The 23,183-nt window shown below is 33.2% G+C and overlaps 13 protein-coding genes across 13 annotated transcripts; 8 read left to right on the top strand and 5 right to left on the bottom strand.

The window, feature by feature from the left end:
• Positions 1–115: 115 nt before the first annotated feature.
• On the top strand, positions 116–1,899 carry NAEGRDRAFT_78709 (uncharacterized protein; the record flags this gene model as incomplete). Its single annotated transcript, XM_002680569.1, has 3 exons — positions 116–655; positions 701–1,547; positions 1,589–1,899. 3 exons carry the CDS (start codon positions 116–118, stop codon positions 1,870–1,872), a joined length of 1,671 nt encoding a protein of 556 aa, XP_002680615.1. The 3' UTR covers positions 1,873–1,899.
• A 1,217-nt stretch (positions 1,900–3,116) lies between these two features.
• On the top strand, positions 3,117–4,469 carry NAEGRDRAFT_31334 (uncharacterized protein; the record flags this gene model as incomplete). The annotated part of the gene is made up of 2 exons (XM_002680568.1): positions 3,117–3,815; positions 4,011–4,469. 2 exons carry the CDS (start codon positions 3,117–3,119, stop codon positions 4,467–4,469), a joined length of 1,158 nt encoding a protein of 385 aa, XP_002680614.1.
• Positions 4,470–4,553: 84 nt separating this feature from the next.
• NAEGRDRAFT_55664 (vacuolar ATP synthase subunit B) lies at positions 4,554–5,999 on the bottom strand. The gene has a single exon (XM_002680420.1). The coding sequence runs from the start codon at positions 5,993–5,995 to the stop codon at positions 4,574–4,576; it is 1,422 nt and encodes a 473-aa protein (XP_002680466.1). The 5' UTR covers positions 5,996–5,999; the 3' UTR covers positions 4,554–4,573.
• Positions 6,000–6,784: 785 nt separating this feature from the next.
• Positions 6,785–10,259, top strand: NAEGRDRAFT_78707 (uncharacterized protein; the record flags this gene model as incomplete). The annotated part of the gene is made up of 4 exons (XM_002680567.1): positions 6,785–7,853; positions 7,984–8,196; positions 8,563–8,808; positions 8,859–10,259. 4 exons carry the CDS (start codon positions 6,785–6,787, stop codon positions 10,211–10,213), a joined length of 2,883 nt encoding a protein of 960 aa, XP_002680613.1. The 3' UTR covers positions 10,214–10,259.
• A 65-nt stretch (positions 10,260–10,324) lies between these two features.
• Positions 10,325–11,425, top strand: NAEGRDRAFT_64225 (uncharacterized protein; the record flags this gene model as incomplete). Its single annotated transcript, XM_002680566.1, has 1 exon — positions 10,325–11,425. One exon carries the CDS (start codon positions 10,325–10,327, stop codon positions 11,423–11,425), a length of 1,101 nt encoding a protein of 366 aa, XP_002680612.1.
• A 22-nt stretch (positions 11,426–11,447) lies between these two features.
• Positions 11,448–12,596, bottom strand: NAEGRDRAFT_46919 (uncharacterized protein; the record flags this gene model as incomplete). The annotated part of the gene is made up of 1 exon (XM_002680419.1): positions 11,448–12,596. One exon carries the CDS (start codon positions 12,594–12,596, stop codon positions 11,448–11,450), a length of 1,149 nt encoding a protein of 382 aa, XP_002680465.1.
• Positions 12,597–12,884: 288 nt separating this feature from the next.
• On the top strand, positions 12,885–14,123 carry NAEGRDRAFT_46918 (uncharacterized protein; the record flags this gene model as incomplete). The annotated part of the gene is made up of 1 exon (XM_002680565.1): positions 12,885–14,123. One exon carries the CDS (start codon positions 12,885–12,887, stop codon positions 14,121–14,123), a length of 1,239 nt encoding a protein of 412 aa, XP_002680611.1.
• A 646-nt stretch (positions 14,124–14,769) lies between these two features.
• NAEGRDRAFT_64222 (uncharacterized protein) lies at positions 14,770–15,153 on the top strand (the record flags this gene model as incomplete). The annotated part of the gene is made up of 1 exon (XM_002680564.1): positions 14,770–15,153. The coding sequence occupies one exon, from the start codon at positions 14,770–14,772 to the stop codon at positions 15,151–15,153; it is 384 nt and encodes a 127-aa protein (XP_002680610.1).
• A 1,413-nt stretch (positions 15,154–16,566) lies between these two features.
• NAEGRDRAFT_78706 (importin alpha) lies at positions 16,567–18,369 on the top strand (the record flags this gene model as incomplete). The annotated part of the gene is made up of 2 exons (XM_002680563.1): positions 16,567–17,720; positions 17,772–18,369. The coding sequence occupies 2 exons, from the start codon at positions 16,567–16,569 to the stop codon at positions 18,349–18,351; spliced, it is 1,734 nt and encodes a 577-aa protein (XP_002680609.1). The 3' UTR covers positions 18,352–18,369.
• A 38-nt stretch (positions 18,370–18,407) lies between these two features.
• Positions 18,408–19,394, bottom strand: NAEGRDRAFT_64220 (uncharacterized protein; the record flags this gene model as incomplete). The annotated part of the gene is made up of 1 exon (XM_002680418.1): positions 18,408–19,394. One exon carries the CDS (start codon positions 19,392–19,394, stop codon positions 18,408–18,410), a length of 987 nt encoding a protein of 328 aa, XP_002680464.1.
• A 286-nt stretch (positions 19,395–19,680) lies between these two features.
• Positions 19,681–20,028, top strand: NAEGRDRAFT_4027 (uncharacterized protein; the record flags this gene model as incomplete). The annotated part of the gene is made up of 1 exon (XM_002680562.1): positions 19,681–20,028. A coding segment is annotated over one exon (348 nt), but the record flags the coding sequence as incomplete, so codon positions are not given.
• A 167-nt stretch (positions 20,029–20,195) lies between these two features.
• NAEGRDRAFT_64219 (uncharacterized protein) lies at positions 20,196–21,497 on the bottom strand (the record flags this gene model as incomplete). Its single annotated transcript, XM_002680417.1, has 2 exons — positions 20,196–20,718; positions 20,758–21,497. 2 exons carry the CDS (start codon positions 21,495–21,497, stop codon positions 20,196–20,198), a joined length of 1,263 nt encoding a protein of 420 aa, XP_002680463.1.
• A 337-nt stretch (positions 21,498–21,834) lies between these two features.
• Positions 21,835–22,887, bottom strand: NAEGRDRAFT_64218 (uncharacterized protein; the record flags this gene model as incomplete). The annotated part of the gene is made up of 1 exon (XM_002680416.1): positions 21,835–22,887. One exon carries the CDS (start codon positions 22,885–22,887, stop codon positions 21,835–21,837), a length of 1,053 nt encoding a protein of 350 aa, XP_002680462.1.
• Between the last annotated feature and the right edge of the window lie 296 nt (positions 22,888–23,183).

Raw genomic sequence — 23,183 nt, 5'->3', positions numbered from 1 at the left:
GAGCCGTTTGTGAATTGTGCATCATGATATTCAATTTACAACTTGCAGAAGTGAATCACATATCAATAAAACCATTACCGAGCACCGGTAAAGACGTGAACTTAAAATACAAAAAATGTCTCAACAACCATCAGCAGAAACATCTGTGCCATCATCATCAACAACATCCGAAGTGGTACCAAAGGCTAATCCTTTCCATGCACTGCCAAAAGTTACAAAGGAACAATTATTGGCTGGTGTGGAACAATCAAGATTGGAATCTATTTTGAGTAAAACTCATGGATTATTTCCTCTCCTTGATGATATTAAAGATCTGAGAACTGCTTTGAAAATTGTAAGGAATGATTTGGAAGCATTGAAGCAACCATTCCCATATGTTGAAAAACATGAAAATAATATGGCCTTTTTCAATTACAATTACATGACATGGTTTACTTTTGGAGATTTGTCAGAAAGAAAATTGGATGACGAAATTAGTGAAATTAGAAGAGCTGCCTATTTGTTTGCGAGAGAATGCAGAGGAGTATGTTATGACTTGGAAACCGGAGCTTGTGCATCAAGAGGTTTACAAAAGTTTTTCAATGTTGGTGAAAAACCAGAAACTGAACCAACTTCAATTGATTTTACTGAAAATCACATTATTTTAGATAAGATGGTATGTCACTTTAATATTTTAATTATTTAAATAATTTCATTATAGGACGGTACTATGGTTTGTTCAATTCTTGCAAAAGAACCAAGTTTGAATGATGCCAACAAGAGACTTTTGAGATTTAGAACTAAAATGGGTTGGGTTACTGATCCATCAAAATTAGCAGAAGCATTTATTTATGGAAGTAATGATGCGTCACAATTCCCAGTTATTGATATGTCAAATGATGAATACAGATTATCAGATAGTTATACAGGAAAGTTTAAATCATTCATTGAATTTTCCATTTATTGGATCAAGAAGGGATACAGTCCAATCTTTGAATTGGTCTCTCCTCAAAACCAAATTGTATTATTATATGACCACACTTCATTAGTGTTACTTGGCATCAGAAATAACTATGATGGTCATTATGTTTCCTATGAAGAAACTAGAAGATCATGCGAAGAATTCGGCGTAGAATACACGAAACCACTTGCAAGTTTGAATTCTGAAACAAATTTGGAAAATGTGCTGAAATTCATCAAGGAACAAATTGGAATTGAAGGTTTCGTCATTAGATTCGAACCATCTGGAAAAATGTACAAAATCAAATGTAGTTGGTATCTCGAACTCCACTCTTGCAAAACTGATAATAAGAAGATTTCAGACACTGATATTTGGTGGGCTGTTTTGCAAAATACCGTAGATGACATTCAAAGTAATTTGCAAACTAAGGAAATGAAAACTGAGTTGGAAGATTTCGTCAGTAACTTTTGGAATGCATTGAATTCATTCTGTCAAAAGATAATTGAAAAGGGAACAGAACTGAGAGAAAAGTATCCAACCAAGAAGGAATATTTTGCTCAAGGTGTTCTCCCACTCCAAAAGGAAACAAATAAGCTTTACTCTGAATGTAAGTTTTTATTTAATTGATTGATAACTGACTTGAAATAGTTGTTTCTGGTTACTTTGATTGGGAGGATGATAAGGTTCAAGAAAAGGTTCTTACAAAGCTTATCAAAAAGTTGGAACCAACAGTAAATACTAAGAAGAAGGTCAAGAATAATGTCCTCCAAGAAATTAGGGAATGTATGGAACAAGTGACAGAAATCAAACTCAACATTTTCGAAAGTAAATATCTTGAAGAAAAGAAGAGATATGATGAAACTCTCAAGTTGAGAAGAGAACAACAATCCTCATCTAGACCTCAAATTTATGATGCCGAAGAACAAGAATAAATAGTGAGCTTTCTCAATTTCAATAATTGTGAAATCATTCCAAAATGTAATTAATCATCAAATCCAAGATATCTATCAGCATAGGCATTATTATCCAATTTGAAAACAGGTCCTCTTCCATACAATAATAATACTTCACTTCCCTCTCCCTCATCCTTGAATAATTGTTCTATTGATTGATCCAAATTTGATTTCCTTTGTTTTTTCTTTGATTTGTTTGAATTTTCCTCATTAGAAATAACTTTCCTCTGTACAAGGTAGTATCCATCTGAATTGTCGTCACGTTTCATGTTTTGAAACTCTCTGTATGAAACCATGAGTGGACTCTCATAGACAGTCAATGGCATTTCAGCTTGTCCCATAACAAAGGCAACATCCCTATCCAGTGTCGATCTTCCATTTGATATTTTACTAGATTGTGTCTTACTCATTTCCTCCACAACTTTTGTTGAATTAGGAGATGGTTCAGCCATCAATGAAACAAACTGAGGTTCCGATAATTGGTTTTGATTTGTTGATGAATCTTGTTCCTCCTCTGTTGAATTTAATTGTCGGAATGCTCTTCAAATCCTTTACTTTCTCATGAAAATTATGGAGTACCTACACATTAAAGAAAGCAATAGCTGCACTCACAATAAATGATGGAGCAATAACAAATGATATCAGCGATTGAGACATTTTTTAAATATATTTAAATAATCTTTAAATTTAATTAAATCTTAAATAATTGCTAAAGAAGTGATAACTTTTAATGGAGTGGGACAAACAAAATGTTTTACCCCAAACTAGAGGATTGCTCGTCAACGTTCAATCCTCACTCTAGAGGTAAAGATTTGATAGACGAATCACTTCATCTGATAACCATCCCTCGATTGCACTTGTCCAAGATGACTCTTTCGAACCACCTCAATGACCTCTATGAACAGAGTGGTCAGAGAAAAACTCCCCAACCGATACAAGATGAACCCATTCGATAACCTTCGTGTGCATTGGCTTTTCCTCACTCTTCTCTAATTCTTCATCTTCCCGCTCTTGGTTGTGGTTTGAGAAAAAATCGCAAATGTAAAATTGAGCCTGTGAAGAACATCAAGAATATTGTGCATCAAAACAACACTGCAATTAGAAATTGAAAAATTGAATAAGAAAAAATGAGTGCTTGGGGAATACCTTTGGTCGTTGATGAAGAATTGATTAAACAACCTATTGTTTCGGAACAAAAGGCTGTGGTCAAGCCACCAACAGAGATGAGTTTGCAAAATTTAATAACTGATAATAGTAGTAGTACAACAACAACATCGGAAAAAACAAGTGGAGGATTTTTGAATTATTCTAAATATGAAGAACAGGAGGATGTATCAGCACTTTCTTTTGATAATGAAAGAATTCTTGTACTTGATGCTGGTGCTTTTATTAATTATATGAAGATTGAAAAACATGGTAGTAAATTTATCACCACTCCACAAGTTTTGAATGAAATTAAAGACTCTAGATCGAGACATATCCTTCTTACACTTCCTTTTGATATTCACGTTCGTGAACCAACTGAAGATGATATCAAAACTGTTTCTAGATATGCCAAAAAGACTGGTGACTATGCTAATTTATCTGCTACTGATATTGGCATTATTGCTTTAACTTTAACAATTGAAAAGGAAATGAACGGAACAAAGAATTTGAAACCTGAACCAAAATCTCTTAATATTGCTGCTGGTATTAAATGTTCTACACCTCTTGCATATTCTGAATTGAGAAATAAGATGGAAGATAAACCAGTTGGTTCTCAAAGAAGTGATGTAACAGCTGAAGAAGAAGAAGCTGATACTGAAGAAAAGGTTGTTGAAGAGGAAGAAGATGATGAAGATGATGGAGAATGGATTACACCAGAAAATATCAAGGAATATAAGGAAAGAACCAATAACTTGAATAAGGATACTTCATGGTCTGTAGCAAAGACTGATGATTTTTCAACTCAAGAAACTGAACAAAAATCTGAAGATCAATCAGAAGAAATTGAAATTCAAGAAGAAGGATCTGAAAATACTGAAACCAAACCAGTTGCCACAAAGCCAGAAGAAAAGGTTGGTGCCATCAAATATGTTGGAAGACTTGCTCCTCAACAGACTGGTGTTGAACATAAGGTTGGTTGTGTCACATCAGATTTTTCTGTGCAACACGTTCTTGCCCATATGGGTCTTAACCTTGTTTCAGTTGATGGTTTCAGAATCAAATACCTTTCTCAATGGGTTAAACGTTGTACATGTTGTTATACTATTGTTCCTGATGTTGAACGTAGATTCTGTCCAAATTGTGGACACGAAACACTTAAGAGAATTACCTGTGTTATGGATGAAGATGGTACTCTCAATTTCTACTATAATCCAAAAGCAAAGATTTCTTTGAGAGGTACAATTTATACTAACCCAATTCCAAAGGGAGGAAAATATCATAAGGATCCAATTTATAGAGAAGATCAATTGAAAGGATTTGGTGTCAGTAAGAAGAATAACAAACTTTTAAATAAGAAACAAGACGATGATTACGATTTGTACTCCAAGAATGCTTTCAATAAGAGAAAGAATCCACCTAGAAGGAGATAATAAAATATATTATCATATTTTTAACTTGAAAGCAAACTAAATATCTTTCAGAATATTGTAAAGTGTGAAAAAATCTTTTCGTAATTCAATAATACAATAAATATTTATTTTTCTTCAGTAGGGGCTTGTCTTTGATAGTACTTTTCCTTGATGGCTTCAGTGACTCTGGTCAACATTTCCTTAGGGAAAATTCTACCAAGTTCCCAAGCCTTATCTAAAGAATCAAAAATGGTTCTAGATTCATAGAAACCTTGAGATAAGAAATTTCTTTCGTACTTTTCCAAAAATTCGAGATACAAGTGATCTTCAGCTGAAAGGGCTTCTTCACCGACGACAGCCTTCATGGCCATAACGTCTTTACCAATAGCATAAGCAGCATACAATTGGTTACTAATACTGCCGTGATCTTCTCTTGTGAAACCTTCACCAATAGCGTTCTTCATCAAACGACTCAAACTTGGCAAAACGTTAATAGGTGGATAAATTTGTCTGTTGTGTAATTGACGATCGACGTAAATTTGACCTTCTGTAATATAACCAGTCAAATCAGGAATAGGGTGAGTAATATCATCGTTAGGCATTGTTAAAATTGGAATTTGTGTAATTGAACCTGGTTTACCAACAACACGTCCAGCTCTTTCGTAAATAGTGGACAAATCAGTATACATATAACCTGGATAACCTCTTCTACCTGGGACTTCTTCTCTGGCAGCAGAAACTTCTCTCAAAGCATCGGCATAAGAACTCATATCGGTCAAAATAACAAGAACGTGATAACCACATTCGTAAGCCAAATATTCAGCTGTTGTAAGAGCCAAACGTGGTGTAATAATTCTTTCAATGGTTGGGTCATCGGCAAGGTTCAAGAAAAGTGTAACATTTTCCATAGAACCATTTTCTTCAAAGTCTCTCTTAAAGAAACGAGCAGTTTCTTGGTTAACACCCATAGCAGCAAAAACAATAGCAAAGTTTTCCTTCTTACCAACCAAACCAGCTTGTCTACAGATTTGAGCAGCAATTTCATTGTGTGGAAGACCGGAACCAGAGAAAATTGGAATCTTTTGACCTCTGGCAATAGAACACATAGTATCAATAGCAGAAATACCGGTTTGGATCATTTCTTGTGGATAGAGACGAGCAAATGGATTAATAGGTTGACCTTGAATATCCAAAAATTCTTCAGCCAAGACTGGTGGACCATTATCGATTGGCTTTCCTGATCCGTTGAAGATTCTTCCTAACATATCTTCAGAAACTGGCATCTTCAAGACATCACCAGTAAATTCAACTGTAGTATTCTTGGCATCAACACCTGATGTTCCTTCAAAAACTTGGACGACGGCTTTATTACCAACAATTTCCAAGACTTGACCTCTACGTTTTTGTCCATTACCCAGAGTTAAGTGTACGATTTCAGCAAACTTTGGGAATTTAACATTGTCCAAAATGACGAGAGGACCGTTCACACCAACGACGGTTTGATAGTTGAAACGAGGCTTTGTAGTGGTGGAGTTCTTGCTGCTCATTTTTTTATAAAGTGTAATTGTTATTTTATTAAAATTTTTAAAATTTTTTAAATTGCTTTTGTAAGATGAGCCATCTTTGTGCAGCAAGAAGCCACCGGAGATGGAGTCAGGAAATTTCTCTCCGTCCTCCAAATAGATATTCATAAAAACAATAACAATTAAAAAAAATTAATGATGCAATAGAGCATATTAATAGTTTTTGGAAAAGAGGATGTATTGAGTGGTTTTTATGCTAATTTAATGAAATTGTATCATCATGATTGAAATCAATTAGAAAGCCAATTAAGACATTACAGAAAACAGAAAGAGGAATGAAATTATTGCTCCTCTTAATTATTCTTCAGCCTATCCAAGGATTGGTTCAAAATTGATCTTAATAGACATTTTGATTCTCATTGAAATAAAACAATGTATTTGTACACTTGTTATTAAAGGTGATGTTCCCAATGAGTGCATGACTTAGTACGAATGAATAATCAGTCAATCTTCATCACTCAATAGCCAGTTTACTTTAATGTTGTTTATCTAAATTGTGGTTGATTGGTTTCATGCAGTCAGAGAATGGTTGGCTTCAATTAAAACTCTACAATGTCAAACGTCTGTTGGAAAAGAAAGGATTAAAAAAATTCACAACACCACTCCTGCATCCACTAACGAACACAGTGAGAAGTCACGTTTCTCTAAACACAAGCCTTCTTCATTTCCAAAATACAAGTTTACATTATTCATTTTAGTTTGCTTTCTAATAGAAAATTATTTGAAATTTTACAAAAAACCAACGGCAATAGAATGCAAAGCTCATACTTTTCACTGAAACCGAACATTTCATCCATTAGTATGGAAAGTACACGTACCAGGGAGCCTATTTCTAATACTATTACATTGTCATCAGATAATAATTCATCTTCCCAAAATAGAAATAATACTTCGCAGACGAATTCCATTCACGATTTGAGTAATAACACCAATAATTATAATACACCTACTACTGGCATTTCAACTACTCAACAAATTCTCATTGATGAAGGCACAATTGACTGTTTGAGTTTACCTTCGAAGGCTCCTTCTCTATTATCTTCATGTCCAAAAAGTTTCAAGAATTTGAATGTTTACAATGATAACAAAAGTCTTCAAAAAATGGATGAAGACCAAGATGACGAGGAGGACGAAGTTGACCAATTGAGAATAGATGAGGGTACTGAAGCTATAACTCCAACCATAATAACCAATAAGAATAGTCTAATGTCAAACAATGAAACAAAAATGTTGAGCAATCACAATTCGAATCATTCCTCCTCAATATTGGACACTCTTATCAATTCTACTAATGGTCCAAGTTGTAGTATGTCGAGTACTATTACAACCTCAGCTATCACTAATGGTCCAGCTGCTATTGCTGCAACTTCCTCTCCATCATCCATTTTGATGATGAATAACAATAACTTTGCACACAACTTTCCATTCCTTTCTTCAACGATTGCAAACTCACCAAGTAAGGGTGGATTCCTTGATAGATTATTTACCTTTTCTCCAAATGCAGCAAGTAGTGGTGTAATGAGTCATTTGGTAACTCCTCTCAAAACACCAAATACTTCCTATCAGGATAGAGTGAGCTTATTTACCAGCTCTCCGCAAAAGATTGAACTCCTTTCATCACCCAATGATAGTACTCACTCCAATGCATTCAGTTCCAATCTCACTAACAGTCTATTGTCTAATGATGAGAGTCCAAATTTCTCAAATCTTTGGCTTAACCAACAACAGCAACAACTCAAACAAACTTCCAATAATGGTGCATCAAATCTCCTAGGAAACAACAGTAATAATACTGCTAACGTAATATTGACAACCTTCCAATGTACATAATAACATACCCAATAGGCAACCGACTCATATGGTAAATAACAATGGTCGACATTCTAACCAAATCCATTCTGCTACCTCTCCTACCTCACATAAACAAAGAACACTCACTCCTATTCATTCAGGTATTCAGAAACATACTATCAATCAGAAAGAATTGAGAAGAGCTCAAGAAAAGACCAAGAATAATCTCAAACACTTTCTCAATGATTCAACTCTGATTAATACTAATGGTAAAATTGTTTCGCCACTGACAGCAGCAGCAACTCATCAAACTAATGCAACTCTAACAACACCAACCAATTCAACAATTTCTCCAACTACCACAAATTCTTCAAGTGAAGAATCAGAGTTTCAATTACCTATCAATTCTAAACTTCCCTCTACTGAAAGCGAGGTTCCTCTTAAACAAAAATTGAAAATGAGATCTTATAAAATATTGTAAACGCTTATTAAACCTTTATTCTCAATATTTTCTAAAATCTGAATAGGAGACATTATGATCATAATAGAGCGATTTTGGAAAGTAAAATTAAAAATAAAAAAAATGACGACATCAAAGAGGAAATTGTATCCTCACCTCAATATTGGGGAAGCAATGATGAAACGATCGTCATCCTTCAAAAATGTTGGATCACTACGTAGCAGTAATATGATGGTTGTATTATTGATGATTGTAATTTTTATTATTTTTATTTGTACAGAACAAATGATGGCTACAATTATTCCGATAGGAAAAAGAAGGGTTGATATTACACCGAGAAATTATACAATTGCGGATGATAAACCAATTCATTATTTGGATCAATATTTTGTAAATGCTACTTTGAATGATGATGAGGAACCTCTTACTTTATTTATTGATTCTCATGAACCTCTTCTTATACAATTTTGCTGTTCATCCAAGTCTAAATCAAATGGTTGTTTTGAATCACTAACTTGTTCTGCTGGTAGGTTTAAACTTTTTCAATTTGCAATAATTTTAAAATTATTCTTCTAGTTGAATGCGAAAAGTGTCCAGAAACTAAAAGACATTTTACTTATTACAAGTCTATCAATGAGACAATAATGAAAAAATCCTTTGAAGTTAAGAAGGTTACTGTCGATAGAAATAAGCCAAATATTCCAGTTAAAAAGTTGTCTATTGGATCTTTGGAAAGGACTTATCCAACAGTTGCTACTCAACCATATTATACAATTGAGATTGCATATGCTGACAGTGATATTTGGCAGGGATTGGATGGAATTATTGGATTAGGATATGGTATTTTCAATGTAACTTTCAAAAGTTTGGTTGAAAAGGATGATCCAACATACAAGCAAATGGCTCTTCACCTCAAATTTGATAATGAAACTTATTCTGAAAATGGAGGTGCAATTTATATTGGGAAAAAAACTATTGAAGATGAGCTTTTGAAAAGTGATTTAGTTGATCCTAATCATCGTAAGATATACTGGGGAGAAAGACAATATAGAATTAATGAAAATGCTTGGAAATATGCCAAAGAATCGGAATCAAACACATATATCTATACTTATGATCACAGGCTGCCAGTTTATCATTTATCTATGGAATGTTCTAGCTCATTTTTGAGTAGCAACAGATCGATGAACGGTATTGACTTAATTTCTGGTTATAGCAGTAGTTGGAAAATCACATTTTCAACCAGAATTGATGGAATTGCACTCCCTGGTCCTTTTTATGAAGCTGTAATGAGTTGGTTATTGAAATATAACTTGGTTTCAGGAATTAATGGAGTTTTGACAGAGGAACAGATTAATTCTTTACCAGCTTTATCATTTGTTTTGGGAGATGGAGATGATAAGAATTATGAAAAATTTGTCATTCCATTATCTATCCTCTATGGACCAAATGGATTAAGCTTGTACAAAAGAGACGAAGGTTTTTATGTTTATGATGGAGATTTAGTTACTTTTGATCCTTCTATTGAAATTGGTACATTGGTTTGGTCAAAATTATTCATTCCTGTTCTTGACATGTCCAAATATAAGGTCGGTTTAATCAAAAGAGCTGGAGTTGAATACAATAATTTCAATCCTGATTTCTGTAAAGGATTGAGTATTGCTTCAACTTGCAAAGGAGCTCAATCATACTATGTACCAACTAACCAATGTATTGATCCATCTTGCTCAAGCTACTTCTTCCAATATGTAAATCCAAACACTAAGACTTGTGATCTCAGTATTGGATTTTACTTTGCCATCTTTGTGATTGTGGCAGCTTGTGTTGTTGCTGAATTTGTAGTATTTGAATTCCATTTAAGAATGGGTAAAAAATTACAACAAGCATCAAGAAGCAATCCATCCAGACTCCCAATACCACCCCGTCAATAATTTGTAATTTATTTAAAATATTAAAAAATCAATTCGTAAAGTAAGCAGTAAGATTGTGTGCTGATGACCAAAGAAAGGCAAAATTAGAAGTGGAATTAAAATAGAAAAAAAATGTCATCATACTCATCACTAGCCAACGAAATTATCCACTTAGACGATCAATATCTTTCCTCCGATCTTTCTCAGCAGTTAATTGATTATGCTCAAACAATTGATGAAGAAAGTTTAGTGTTTGATTTTTCTGAAAATTCATATGCCTTCCCTAAGAAGTTGGTGTTGATTATGACTCAAGTCTTGAAAGAATTTAATTCCGATGCTGTTTCTAGTATTGCTCAATATTTTGTGATTGCTTTGGGGACAATTAGTGATTCATACAAATTGACAGGATTAAATTTAAATAATAACGATGTAGTAGAATTGGTCAAGATAACCATGTCAGGGTTAAATGATGACGAAAAATCGGACGAAATTAGATATTTATTACTTTCTCTTTTAGTTTGTCTATTCACTGTTAAATTTGGAGGTTTTCATCCAGACCAATATAGAAGAAATTTGAAAACTTTACAATCACAAATTAATGATAACGTCTTGTCAGCCATTTTCCCACATGTTAGCACATTAATGACTATTGTTGATAATGAAGCAGTTTCTGCACCAGTTGTAAACTTGATTGTTGGTATCAGTAATTTATTATCAGTTGAAAAAAGAGAACAATTCATTGAGCTAATCACAGAGGATTATGATTCATCTAAGAATTTCACTGATAAGTTTTTGAGACATATCAATTGCCTTGAGGTTGATATTCATAATTCATACATGTTCATTCTTTCAGCTATTGATTTACAAAATAAGAGAAGTGATATTAATCTCTTTTTGACAAATGATGTTAATTTTCTTGTTGATATTCTTTTGAGAGAGGAAGAAAAGTGGGCAGGTTCCTTATACGCACAAGATGAAAAGGATTTAAAGACACCAAATGTTTTGGGAATGTATGAAACAAGAATGGAAAATATGAAAGCACTTACTGCTATTACAAAGAGCAAGATTTATTTAGAAGAAAAAGTAACAACTGATGTGCACAGAAAGGATGACATTGCAAATCTTATGAGAAAAGTTCTTAATGAAAGAGAGCCAAGTAATGCACCTCCTATCTTCTTTTCTCTTAAAGAACAAGCTTTGGAAGTTCTTGATAACACAGAATTTATTAAATAAATTAATTTGTTAATAATGTACATTAATCAACTTTAAGTTTGCTGTTTTTACCTTGGCACATCATTCCAAAAATGTAACTCATCAATCTTAGACAAACGAATAGACCCAACACTAACACAACTATCAATATTGGCTTAATTGATCCAATAACTTGGCAAATGAAAGCTACACAAGTGTGAACTTCCTCGAAATCTTCTGAAGGTTTGATTACATAAGGCAAATAATCTTGGTATTTCTCCATCCAATTATTAGTGAGTGGAAGTTTCATTTCCTCCCAAACTTCAAGAGCCAAATCAGTTCTGTCAGTAATCAAACATTCAGCACCAAGAAGTAATAATTGTTTCATACTTTGCTTTGTGTTGACAACCCAATAGTGAATTTCTTTGGAATTGAGCGCATGAGCATCTTGAACAAAGTATGGAGTCGAAAAATTGATTCCCATGTGAGAGGTAGGTAATTGGAAAGCACTATATTGATTTTCCAATCTATCCTTCATGAATAATTTACCAATTTCAACAAATGGATAAAATAAATCATTTAAAATATGATAAATGACAAAGCTCATAGCCTCTTTTTCACAAGTTCCTGTTGGGACAAGTGGTAACTTGTTTTGAATATTTTCCAAAGGTGGGCAATAATTGGAAACAATCAATACATGCTCATTAGATTTTTCATATTTTGATAAAAGATCAATTAGTAATTCAGATGCTAACATATCATTATCCTTAATTTCAATATTCATATTAACATCAGATGATGTCAATATCTTTGGATATTTCCCCCAAAATTCCTCAAACACTTCCTTCAATGTTGAAATTTTGATTTCCTCATTATTTCTAAAAGCAAAACTTCCTTTTTTATCCTTAATATTATAGGCAGCTTTCATACTCTTTAATTCCGAAACAGTAAATGAAGAGACAGGTCCCTTGTGATCAGTAGTTCTATTCACAACTTCATCATGATAGACAACCAATTGGTGATCCTTGGTCAAACGAACATCAAATTCAATCACACCAGTACCTAATGCTAACATGGCCTTGAAGCCTTGTAAAGTATTTTCAGGAGCAATAAATCTAGAGCCACGATGAGAGGAAATAAAAGGTCGCTTCACATGTGGAAATGCTTTTGGTGGTAAAATTGCTTGTTCCGAAACAGTGGTGAGGACTGTCATCACAATGATTGCTACTGTGATTAGTAATTTTAAATGACTGTGGCTGTCCGAAAGGTGTGTCAGTTGTGAACTCATTTTTTTAAAGTATTGAATGATGTTCCAAATATTCGAATTTGATTAACAAATTTAAACCACATTCAAAGGACTGCAGAAATAACATCATTTTCTAATATCGAGAATTTATTTATCATGAATAAGGAAGATTGAATCTGTTGCCAATTAATTGACATGCAGCACAAGAATCTTTGTAAGCAAGCACAGGTTTTCTCTAGTGCTATTATTTAAAAAATGAGCAAACGAAAAAGACAAGATTTTGAAAATCATCAATTCATTAATTCGGGGGAGGTATTCACTAACAATAATATTGTGGAAGAGAAATCAACAAAAGTTGTGAAACTCCAACAACAAGAAATATTTTCAGATGATGTTTGTTTTGAAATAATTTCCATGATTGATGATTCGTGGTTTATTTTAAATGATTGTTCCTTGATTTCAAAACAATTCTTTAATGTGATCAAGGAACGTTCAAAACTTGTTATTGAATTTAAAAAAACATTCACAGAAAAAAGAATTGAATTATTCATGAAAAGTCAATTTATGAGTAGTATTGTTAATGTTAAATTTTCTTGTCGGTTTCTTGAAGCCAAATTCATAACTGAAATGAAACAATTAACATCACTTGATATTTCTGAAAATCAAATTGGTGATGAAGGAGCCAAATATATAAGTGAAATGAGGCAATTAACATCACTTGATATTTCTGACATTGAAATTGGTGATGAAGGAGCCAAGTACATCAGTGAAATGAAACAATTAACATCACTTAATATTTCTTACAATGCAATTAGTGATGAAGGAGCCAAATTCATAAGTGAAATGAAACAATTAATGTCACTCCATATATATAAGAATCTAATTGGTGATGAAGGAGCCAAATATATAAGGGAAATGAAACAATTAACATCACTTAATATTTCTTACAATTCAATTAGTGATGAAGGAGCCAAATTCATAAGTGAAATGAAACAGTTAACATCACTTGATATTGTTTTCAATGAAATTAGTGGAGAAGGAGCTAAATTCATAAGCGAAATGAAACAATTAACATCACTTGATATTTCTGACAATGAGATTGGTGATGAAGGAGTCAAATACCTAAGTGAAATGAAACAATTAACATCACTTACTATTTCTGGCAATGAAATTACATATTGCAATCAAATTAGTGAAGAAGGAGCTAAATTCATAAGTGAAATGAAACAATTAACATCACTTGATATTTCTTACAATCTAATTAGTGATGAAGGTGCCAAATATATAAGTGAAATGAAACAATTAACATCACTTAATATTTCTTACAATTCAATTAGTGGTGAAGGTGCCAAATTCATAAGTGAAATGAAACAGTTAACATCACTTGATATTGTTAGCAATCGAATTGGTGATGAAGGAGCCAAGTACATCAGTGAAATGAAGCAATTAACATCACTTAATATTTCTGACAATCAATTTAATTCTAATTGGTGATGAAGGAGTGGACAAAACATCTTGAGTTGGAGGGAAAGTAATACCATCACAGAACTTTTGTTGCAAACCAGGACATTCTCTGCCATGTGTAATTGGAGATGAAGAATCCAAGAAATTCATAGTGCTAAAGTGGATAGAGTTACCTTCCGTATCAGTATGAAACAATTAAGGCTACCAGTATCATGAGTATTATTGCCTTCATTTGGAGTGAGTGATCTGGAATCTTTTCCAACAAAGCTTCTCTATCTGTTAGATATTTGATAACCATGTATTCTCTGTCCTGGAGCTTTGAAGCAGATGTGTTGCTTATAGGATGGACAAACATTTGATGGAATTTTTGAGAAACAGCCTTATTTTCCTCAGTTGATTTGATAATCACGTTCTGCGAAAGTTGTCTCTCACTCAGTATTTGCAAAATTGTAACACTCTTAATATCAAGAACAAATATTGTACGATATCAGATTGAATCAATTCATTTTTCAATAAATCTCTGTTGTACAAAGTACTTAAATACTGAATTCTCACAAATCCAAGTTCTTTAAATACTGGAACATGTTTCCCTTCTTTTCATTTTGTTTGTTGCCTTGACTTTGCTCATTCTTGCACTTAATCACAACACTTTAGAAATGAAACAAACAAAATCAAAATGACTCAACAAACTCACGAAGAATTATTCAATGAAAACATGTGTGGAAGTGCGTTGCCAACTGAAATAAAATATGGTGATAGATCTGCTGAAGATACCTTGTTGAATAATTGCATCAAATTCTTAATTGAAAGTCCAAGATTGAGCAATATGAGTGAAATTGCCAAGGTTTTGATCAAGGAACCTGATTGTAAGGACGCTTGCATGGGATTGGAAAGATTGATTTTCAGAGTTGTTCACAATGCTGACAGTAAGGAAGCTTCTGGTTTCCTTGGATATTCTAACAAGGTTAATGGTACTGAATTGGTTGTCACTTTGGACTGCAACTTGAGTCTTGATATGAAAGACAAAGTCCCTCTGCTGATTCTGAAGCTAAAAAGTTAATTACTGCTTTCTACAGTACTCAATGTAACATTATTGCAATATCAATAAAAACAAGCTCCCAACAAAGTGATATTACAAATGCAATCTGCAAAAAGACTACAGCACCACAGGTTCCCAAGTTGTCTCCAACCTCAGTACTGATGTGGCTCGACGATGCTTAACTTCTCAAATCGGACGGGATGAGGTGCATTCATCGTGATATGGCCGTAGTCATTAACTATCCCAAAATGTGAAATATGAAGTATATTATTTTTAAATCTAACCAAAAGTTACAATAATGAAAAATGGTGTTTGCACATTGAGACAATGACGAAACTTTGGGAACTCTTAATGTAAATCCAACTTGAGGACAATATTTCCGTCCAAAATAAGCCTCATTACAATCATATTTGTTGACTTACTCTCCAAGATGCAATATAACAATGTCAGATGATTCACAATAAAGATGCAGATAACAATGACAGTTTCATTCACAGAGGGTTGCTAACCAAACATGCAAAGTGTAAGTGGTTTTTTCGTAGTAGTTTAAATCTGTTATTCCTCTCATTAAAAAAACTGAAACCAAACAAAATGTTCAAACAGACAAGTGCCAAAGCGTTAATTCCAATGAAGTTTGTTTATGAAGAGGTTTGGCTTCATGAGTTGGTTCCTCAACATGCAACCAATTCAGTTATCAGTTTGAATTTTTCATTACATGAGGCCACAACAGCAACCTTTCCAGTGAACACATGCAGTCAACCTACACACGTAAATCAATCAAGTACCATCACATGTGCTTCTTATCCATCAAATAATAACAACAAACAATTTCAAAATTCTCAACCAACACAACATTTGAAATTCTCCAAAAATTCAATGCCAACAAGCTTAACCAATCTATCAGAGAAAGAACTTTGGAACCGCTACATATTCTGCACTACTAGAATGCCAAGAGGAAGAAGAAAGACAACATGTTTTAAAATTGAATTTTCAGAGCACATCTTTTCTAAACTCTTCAATGGAAAAGTACAGAACCACCAAGGATTTAAAGTCAAGAATCGCTTAATTCCAAAAGGTCTCTATAGTAGAAGGAAATAAGCATTTCAACAGAATCTTTTTACCATTGTAATCAACTCTGAATATTCCACAAATTGTGTGATTCCTCGTCAGCGATCACTCGCCAGTACTAATCAACATATTTTTCAAAATAAAATTTAAAAAAAATCAAAAGGCGCCAAACTTATTTTTAATCACAGGTTCAACATCAGGAGTCGAATTAATTTTTTTACACCATCAGCAAAACCTTTTGATTTTTTGATCAGCAACCACCTTCCTTCACACATTCTCTTTTGACTAATTTTCTTGTTCATCATTTTGTAAATAATAATTTATTACAAGCTAGTACATATATTTATTACGGAAACAACAATCATCATGTCCCAATCACCAACAAGTGTTATTCAGGATGCTAAATCTGGAAAGAATGAAATCCAAGCAACTTTATTACGTCAAAGAATGCTCAAAGTACAACAAAGAGAAAAATTAATTTCCAATGTCAGACAAAGTTATTGCTCTGAACAGAAACGAGATGTTTGGGGATCTTCCTCTCCAAGAATAGAACCAAACATAAAACCTTTACCATCTATTCAAGAATCATCATCTGAACAACAATCCGAAAATATAATTCAATCAGCAGTGCAAAAATCTCGTGACTTTGTTAAAAATTTGAACAAGATTACAAAAATATCATATGACAAGAGAAGAAAGAGACCACCTATTTCTAGTCAACTTCGTGATTTATCCATTCTTGTTGCTAGTTTAGATATGGAATGGAATAACTTTGCAGCTATTATTGAAACCACTCAACGTTTTAGAAGATTATTGTCAATTGAAAGAAATCCTCCAATTGATGAAGTTATTTTATCGGGAGCAGTACCATATTTTGTACAATATTTAGATTTGAATGAAGTTCACAAATACTTTAATGTGGATTACTCTGGATCTTCCTCCCCTCCTCCACAAGTTTGGTCACACGATCCAACCAAGAAATCAATTTCTGTATCCAACTTGTATCAATTACAATTTGAAGCAACTTGGGCCATTACAAATATTGCCTCAGGTACTGCAGATCATACCAGATATGTAGTCGAATTGGATTGTATTCCTAGAATGATTAATCTCCTTGATAGTGAAAGTGAAGATTTGAGACAACAAAGTGTTTGGGCTTTGGGAAATATTAGTGGTGATTCATGCACTTTGAGAGATTTAGTTCTCAACCAAGGAGCCATGCCAAAAGTTTTAAAAATGATTCAATCAGAAACAAGCGACAGAGTGAAGAGAGATGCCACATGGACCTTATCAAATTTATTCAGAGGAAAGCCAGCCCCACCTTGGGAAATTGTTTTAACTGCTATTCCTGTTCTTGTTCACCTCCTCCATAGTTCAGATGATGACGTTTTGATTGATGCTTGTTGGGCTATTTCATATGCATCTGATGGGCCTACTGACAGAATTCAAGCAATTATTGAAGTTGGAGCAACAAACAAACTTATTGAGTTACTTAGTCATCATAATTCTTCTATTCAAACGTAAGTATTATATCCACAATGGAAAATATCAATTAACAAATAACTTTCTAGTCCTGCATTAAGAGCAATTGGTAATATAGTCACTGGTGATGATTACCAAACATCAACAGTTTTGAGATGTGGTCTCCTTAATCACTTACCAAACCTTCTCACTCACCCAAAGAAGTCAATAAGAAAAGAAGTAATGTGGACACTTTCAAACATTACTGCAGGTACCAGAGATCAAATTCAAATGGTTATCGATGCTGGTATCATTCCAAAGATTATTTCAATTCTTGTTTCTGGATCTGAATCGTTTGATGTAACAAAAGAAGCCTATTGGGCACTTGCCAATTCATGTGAAGGGGGCACAGATGAACAAATTAAGTATATTATTGATCAAGGAGTGATTCGACCATTTTGTGATGGTCTTTTAGTTGGAGACCAAAAGATTATCCAAGTTGCTTTGGAAGGTCTTCAAGCTGTATTGAACTCAGCCGAAAGACAAAATATTCTTGACGTTGTTACAAATGCTATTGAAGAATATGGAGGACTTGACAGAATTGAAAATCTCCAAAACCATCAAAACACCCAAATTTATGAAACTTGTGTTGGCATTTTGGAAAAATTCTTTGCTGCTGAAGAAGAATAAAGTTAGTTTTATTTACAATTCACAAGGAGAAAAACTTAATTTTGTCCATGTAAGGCCTAAACAGTGATAGCAGTTTCTTCTGGAATAGTTTCAGAAATTGGTTCTTCCTTATTGACAGATTCCACTGATTCAATCATATTTACTTCCTCCACAGGTTCTGTGACAGATACTTCCTCCACCAACTGAACTGTTTCAACAAGTTCAGTTTGTTGATTTTCTTCCTCATTTTGCTTGGAAGGTTCTTCCACTTGTTTTTCACAAAGTTCTGAAACCTCTTGAAGAATTATGATTTCTTGTGTTGGAGTTGAGTGGGTTGTGTTGTTATTCTTAATGGATGCAATCAAAACAGATTTCAATGGCTTGTTAATGATGGTATTGACTGTTTTGAGAACGTTTGGTTTCTTCAAACGAACTACTTTTTGGTTCTTCTCCTTGTCTTGAGCAATTTCAAACTTTTTAGAGTGTTGTCTGCAAAAGTTTTTCAATGTTGAAAGATCAATAGATTGCACATTGAAAAGATAAGTATTTTTGCATTCTTCCAACTTGTTGTTCAATCTAGTAATAAGGACATCAACAGGTACTTTGACTTTTTCAATATCAGCAGAAACATCCTTCTTAAAATTTTGAGCATATACTTCTCTCATCACATTCTCTACAAAATCTTCCTCAACAGTGAATGGAGTCTTTTCAGCCTTCTTTTGGATTGGTTTCTTTTGGACTTCTCTCTTTGAGGTGAGGAATTTAGGAGGTTCACAAACAGTGGCATCCTTCTTCTTGATGAAAGGTACACCAGAGTTAGTCTTTGAGAGTGTTGATTTCAACTTCTTACTACTTTGATCAACATTTTTCTTCCCTTCCGAAGAGTTTGAAACTTGAGAAATGTCTCTCTTCTTTGTTGATGAAAGATTAAAAGGTTTTGGGACAGTTCTTCCTCTAGATTTAATGAACGGAATACCCGAGGCAGTTGTGTTGGAATTGATAGTAGAATCAGTTGAAGCCAAAGGGCTGGCAGTGAGATTTTGAGGAGCTTGTTCAGTACTCATTTTGTTATTTTTTTTGAGTTGAAAAACAAGTTGTTAACATCTTGGTAAGGCGGGAAAGTATTAGGCGCGAAAATCTTGTAACGTTATTTTTTTGTTGGCCAAACTATTAAAAGAATCAAGTTCAAAAAAAATGTCAGATTGTGGTTCCTTCTCAGCAAATCTCATTCTCTCCTACTCCGATCAAGATAAAAGTAAAATACAATTTATTAAAGATGGTGCTGATACCCATGGTCATCCTTTCTTATATTTAGGGCCACACTATTCAGCAGAGTTGGATGTTCAATTTTTAAAAGAGGAAAAGGGAATTACTCACATTTTGAATGTAACCAATGAAATTAAAACCAAACATGTACTGACTCTCAAATGTAGAAAGATTTCAATTGATGATTCTCCTAATGAAAATCTTATTGCTCATATCCCTGATGCATTAGAATTTCTCAAACAATGTTTGGAAGAGAAAGGTTGTGTTTTGGTTCATTGTCAAGCAGGAATTTCCAGATCTAGCTCAATGGTTATTTCTTTCATATTAGATCATTTCAGAACAAATCTCAAAGATACAATTTCCTATGTTAAAGAAAGAAGAAAAGCCATCTCACCAAATTATGGGTTCATTCGTCATTTGATAGAATTTGAAAAGAAGACTCTTCAGATTGAGGAATCTTCAGTTGATCTTGATGAATATAATGCAAATTGGATTAAGGATTTCTTTCCAATGATTACTGATATGAATGTAATCAAGAATGCACTCAAAAAAGCCAATGGCAATTTTGACATGGCACTTGACTATTTATTAAATTGATACTATTGCTTTTTCTCAGGAGTCTTGATTTTCTTTTTCTTTGACTTCTTTTTAGGAGGTGAAGGAATAGGATAGTCCAACAAGTTAGGGATGTGAATTGGCTCCTTTACAACAGTTGTCTGTTTCTTACCAGTAATAAATTTCTTATTGCAGTCAACTAAAAAGCCTCCCATTCTAATAATATTTCTACCAATTAAAACAGGACATGCAAGCTTGTGTCTTTCAACAAGAGTGAATTCTGCAACTTGATCTTGGAATTCAGGACCAATTGTAACAATAGTTTTCAAAACATAACGTGTCGAAATATGTCCATTGGAAGACATTACAGTTTTTGTCGTATTAGAAAATGGGAAATCAAGAATTGTTTGAACAATACTTCTATTGTGTCTGTCAAGTACAACATCAAAACTAATAGTCTTTGCTGCCTTGTTATATCTGATATTAGCCACGTCCAGACAACTTGTCTTGGCACCTGAATCTACCTTTGCTAATAAATTAATAACTCCAAGTTGAGGAAAATTAATCCTAAAATGGTAAATTACTGATCTAATATTGTAAACTTACATTTCTCTTCTTCCCATTATTCTTGTCTTGGGTTCTAATGGCTTAATATATTTAGCAATACCATAAGTTTCAGGTTTATACAATCCAGAAAGAATATTAATCTTATTCTTTTTTTCCTTCTTTTTAGTAACATTTGCTTTTTCTGTTACTGCGTTATTCAATAAATTAGTGTCTGTAGATTTTGCAATAGCTGCTGTTGTTGATGGTATTGATAAATTGATAACATGATGAAGTAAACTGCTCCCATTCATCATTAATAAATAAGAAATTAAAACTACAAAAATTCCGATAATTAAATAGATTAAAACTTTAGATGTTCCGTTACTCTTTTCTATATTACATTTCGAATCATTCAATGATTCAATAATTTTCTTTGATAATAAATTACTATTTGAAATAATATCCTCTTTTGTATGTTGATCATCATCTTGTGTTGTTGAATTTTCTATCGATGATGTTGAACAACAAGAAGAAGTACTCGTGCTATGCTGATGTTGTTGATGTTGGGTTCCGTTTTGTTGTTGCTGTAAACTTATTCCCTCCATCACTGAAAAACTTGAGACTTCCTTGAGACTCATCGTTTCATTTTCTTTGATGGTAATATTATTGGTTTTGTTCAGAGACGTGCTCTTTGTAGCTTCATTGGAATGCTGATGATGAGGGTGAGTTGTTGCATTACTGCAAGCGGATTTGATATCTGTTGTGGTGTCTTCTTGTATTGCTTGTGTGAGAGTTGCCATTTCGAATCACTCACAAATCAGGAACAGTAAATGAATGGTTTGTTTACAGGGGATTAGTAGTACACTACTTTGGATACTTCTTCAATCTGATGATATTATGTGACAGTGGTAATCACAAATAATGTTTTTGTTTTTTTTGATTATGATTATATTATGATGATGGTGACATGTGACTCTTACGTGTTTCTAGAAAAGATTCAGGAAAGAAATTTGAGAAGAGCTGGAAAGGTTTTTTGTTTCTTTTTAATACAATTTACTAATTGGTTTCGATTCAACAAAAAACATTTTTAGACTATTCAATCTGAATGTTTATCAGTTGACTGTTTTATACAGATAATTATTCAGATCCACTGTACGATTTATCCATACATTCAATTTTTCCCAAATATCTTTTTTCATTAATCAAACTTTTAAGCTCTTCTTTTCTTTCCTTATCCATTATCAATTCTTCAATAAGCTCATCAGTGGTCATAAACTGAATACTTGTATCTCCAAGGAAATGTTCTGAGGGAGAAAACTGAATGTAAACCTTTGGATGATTAAAGTAAGCAATTAGGAATTTTGCAAATACTTTAAAAGCACATTTGAATTGAATTTCCTCAATCAATGGTGGCAAAGTTGCATAGGATGGAATTGGTGTAAAATCCCATAAGGATAATGTCACTTGCAAATGCTTTAGAGAATTGAGATGTTTGATTTGTTCCACAAACTTGAATAATTCAATATTAGAATAATATGGTTCAAACCAAATTTTTTGAAGATTGCTAAATGAATACTTTGTAAATACATTAAAGAAGAAATTTGTATCATTTGGTTCGTTGTAGCAACCAGAGTATTCGTCAGTTTCCTCCACAAAAACAAAACTTTCAAGCAAAGGGGTTTGTTTGAAAGAAAAATCATATTCCCCATCCCACTCTTGGAAATCAAAATCATTCAGTACCAACTCTCTAAGATTTGAGAAATGATCTATTAAATAATTCACAAGGCTTGGTCTCGTCTCTCCAAAGAATGTAACTTTGGATATTTGTTCAGAATTGATACAATTGACAATCAATGTAATACACTCCTTAGAATCATTTTTAAAAGTAAACTCTTGAACTCTAGTAAATTTTACATCAACTTCATCATCTTCCTCCAAATCGAAATATATTTTTTTAATAATTGATAAATTCGGAGGATTCATTCGGAAGGGATATCTCACAAGTAAATGATCCCACAATCCATAAGAGCTGTCATAAATTATTGAATGAAATTGATTATTAATTAAAGAAAATTTAGTCAATATTTTGGTGTTGCAAGCCGAATATTCAATTATTAATATAATTATTTCACTTGGCAAGCTAAACTCTCGTTTTATCTTTTTTCTCTTTGGTTCTAGCTCATTTTTCATTTTTTTCAAGTAATTGGCAATAAATATCAATTTTTAAATTATTAACGGTCATTCTAAAAGAAAGCTCAATATCCTTCAAAATGACATTCAGTTGTTCCTAATTCAATTTGTTTTTTGAAACTTTGGACCATCATTCTTTATTTCAAAGATTGTACAGTGAAACAAATGTATTAATACTTTTATTCTGGCTGTCATCTCTCGAGAATCTTTTTGGCAAGACAAAATCCACTGTTGGACGGAATGCTTTACAAAACTTCAAAAACCATTTGGCGCGTGTTCAAAAATAATTTCCACGA

The sequence above is a fragment of the Naegleria gruberi genome (genome assembly GCF_000004985.1).
Source record: "Naegleria gruberi genomic scaffold NAEGRscaffold_9, whole genome shotgun sequence".
Lineage (NCBI taxonomy): Eukaryota > Heterolobosea > Eutetramitea > Acrasida > Naegleriidae > Naegleria > Naegleria gruberi.
The sequence above is the reverse complement of the archived record's forward strand: the minus strand, read 5'-3'. Positions and strand labels throughout refer to the sequence as shown.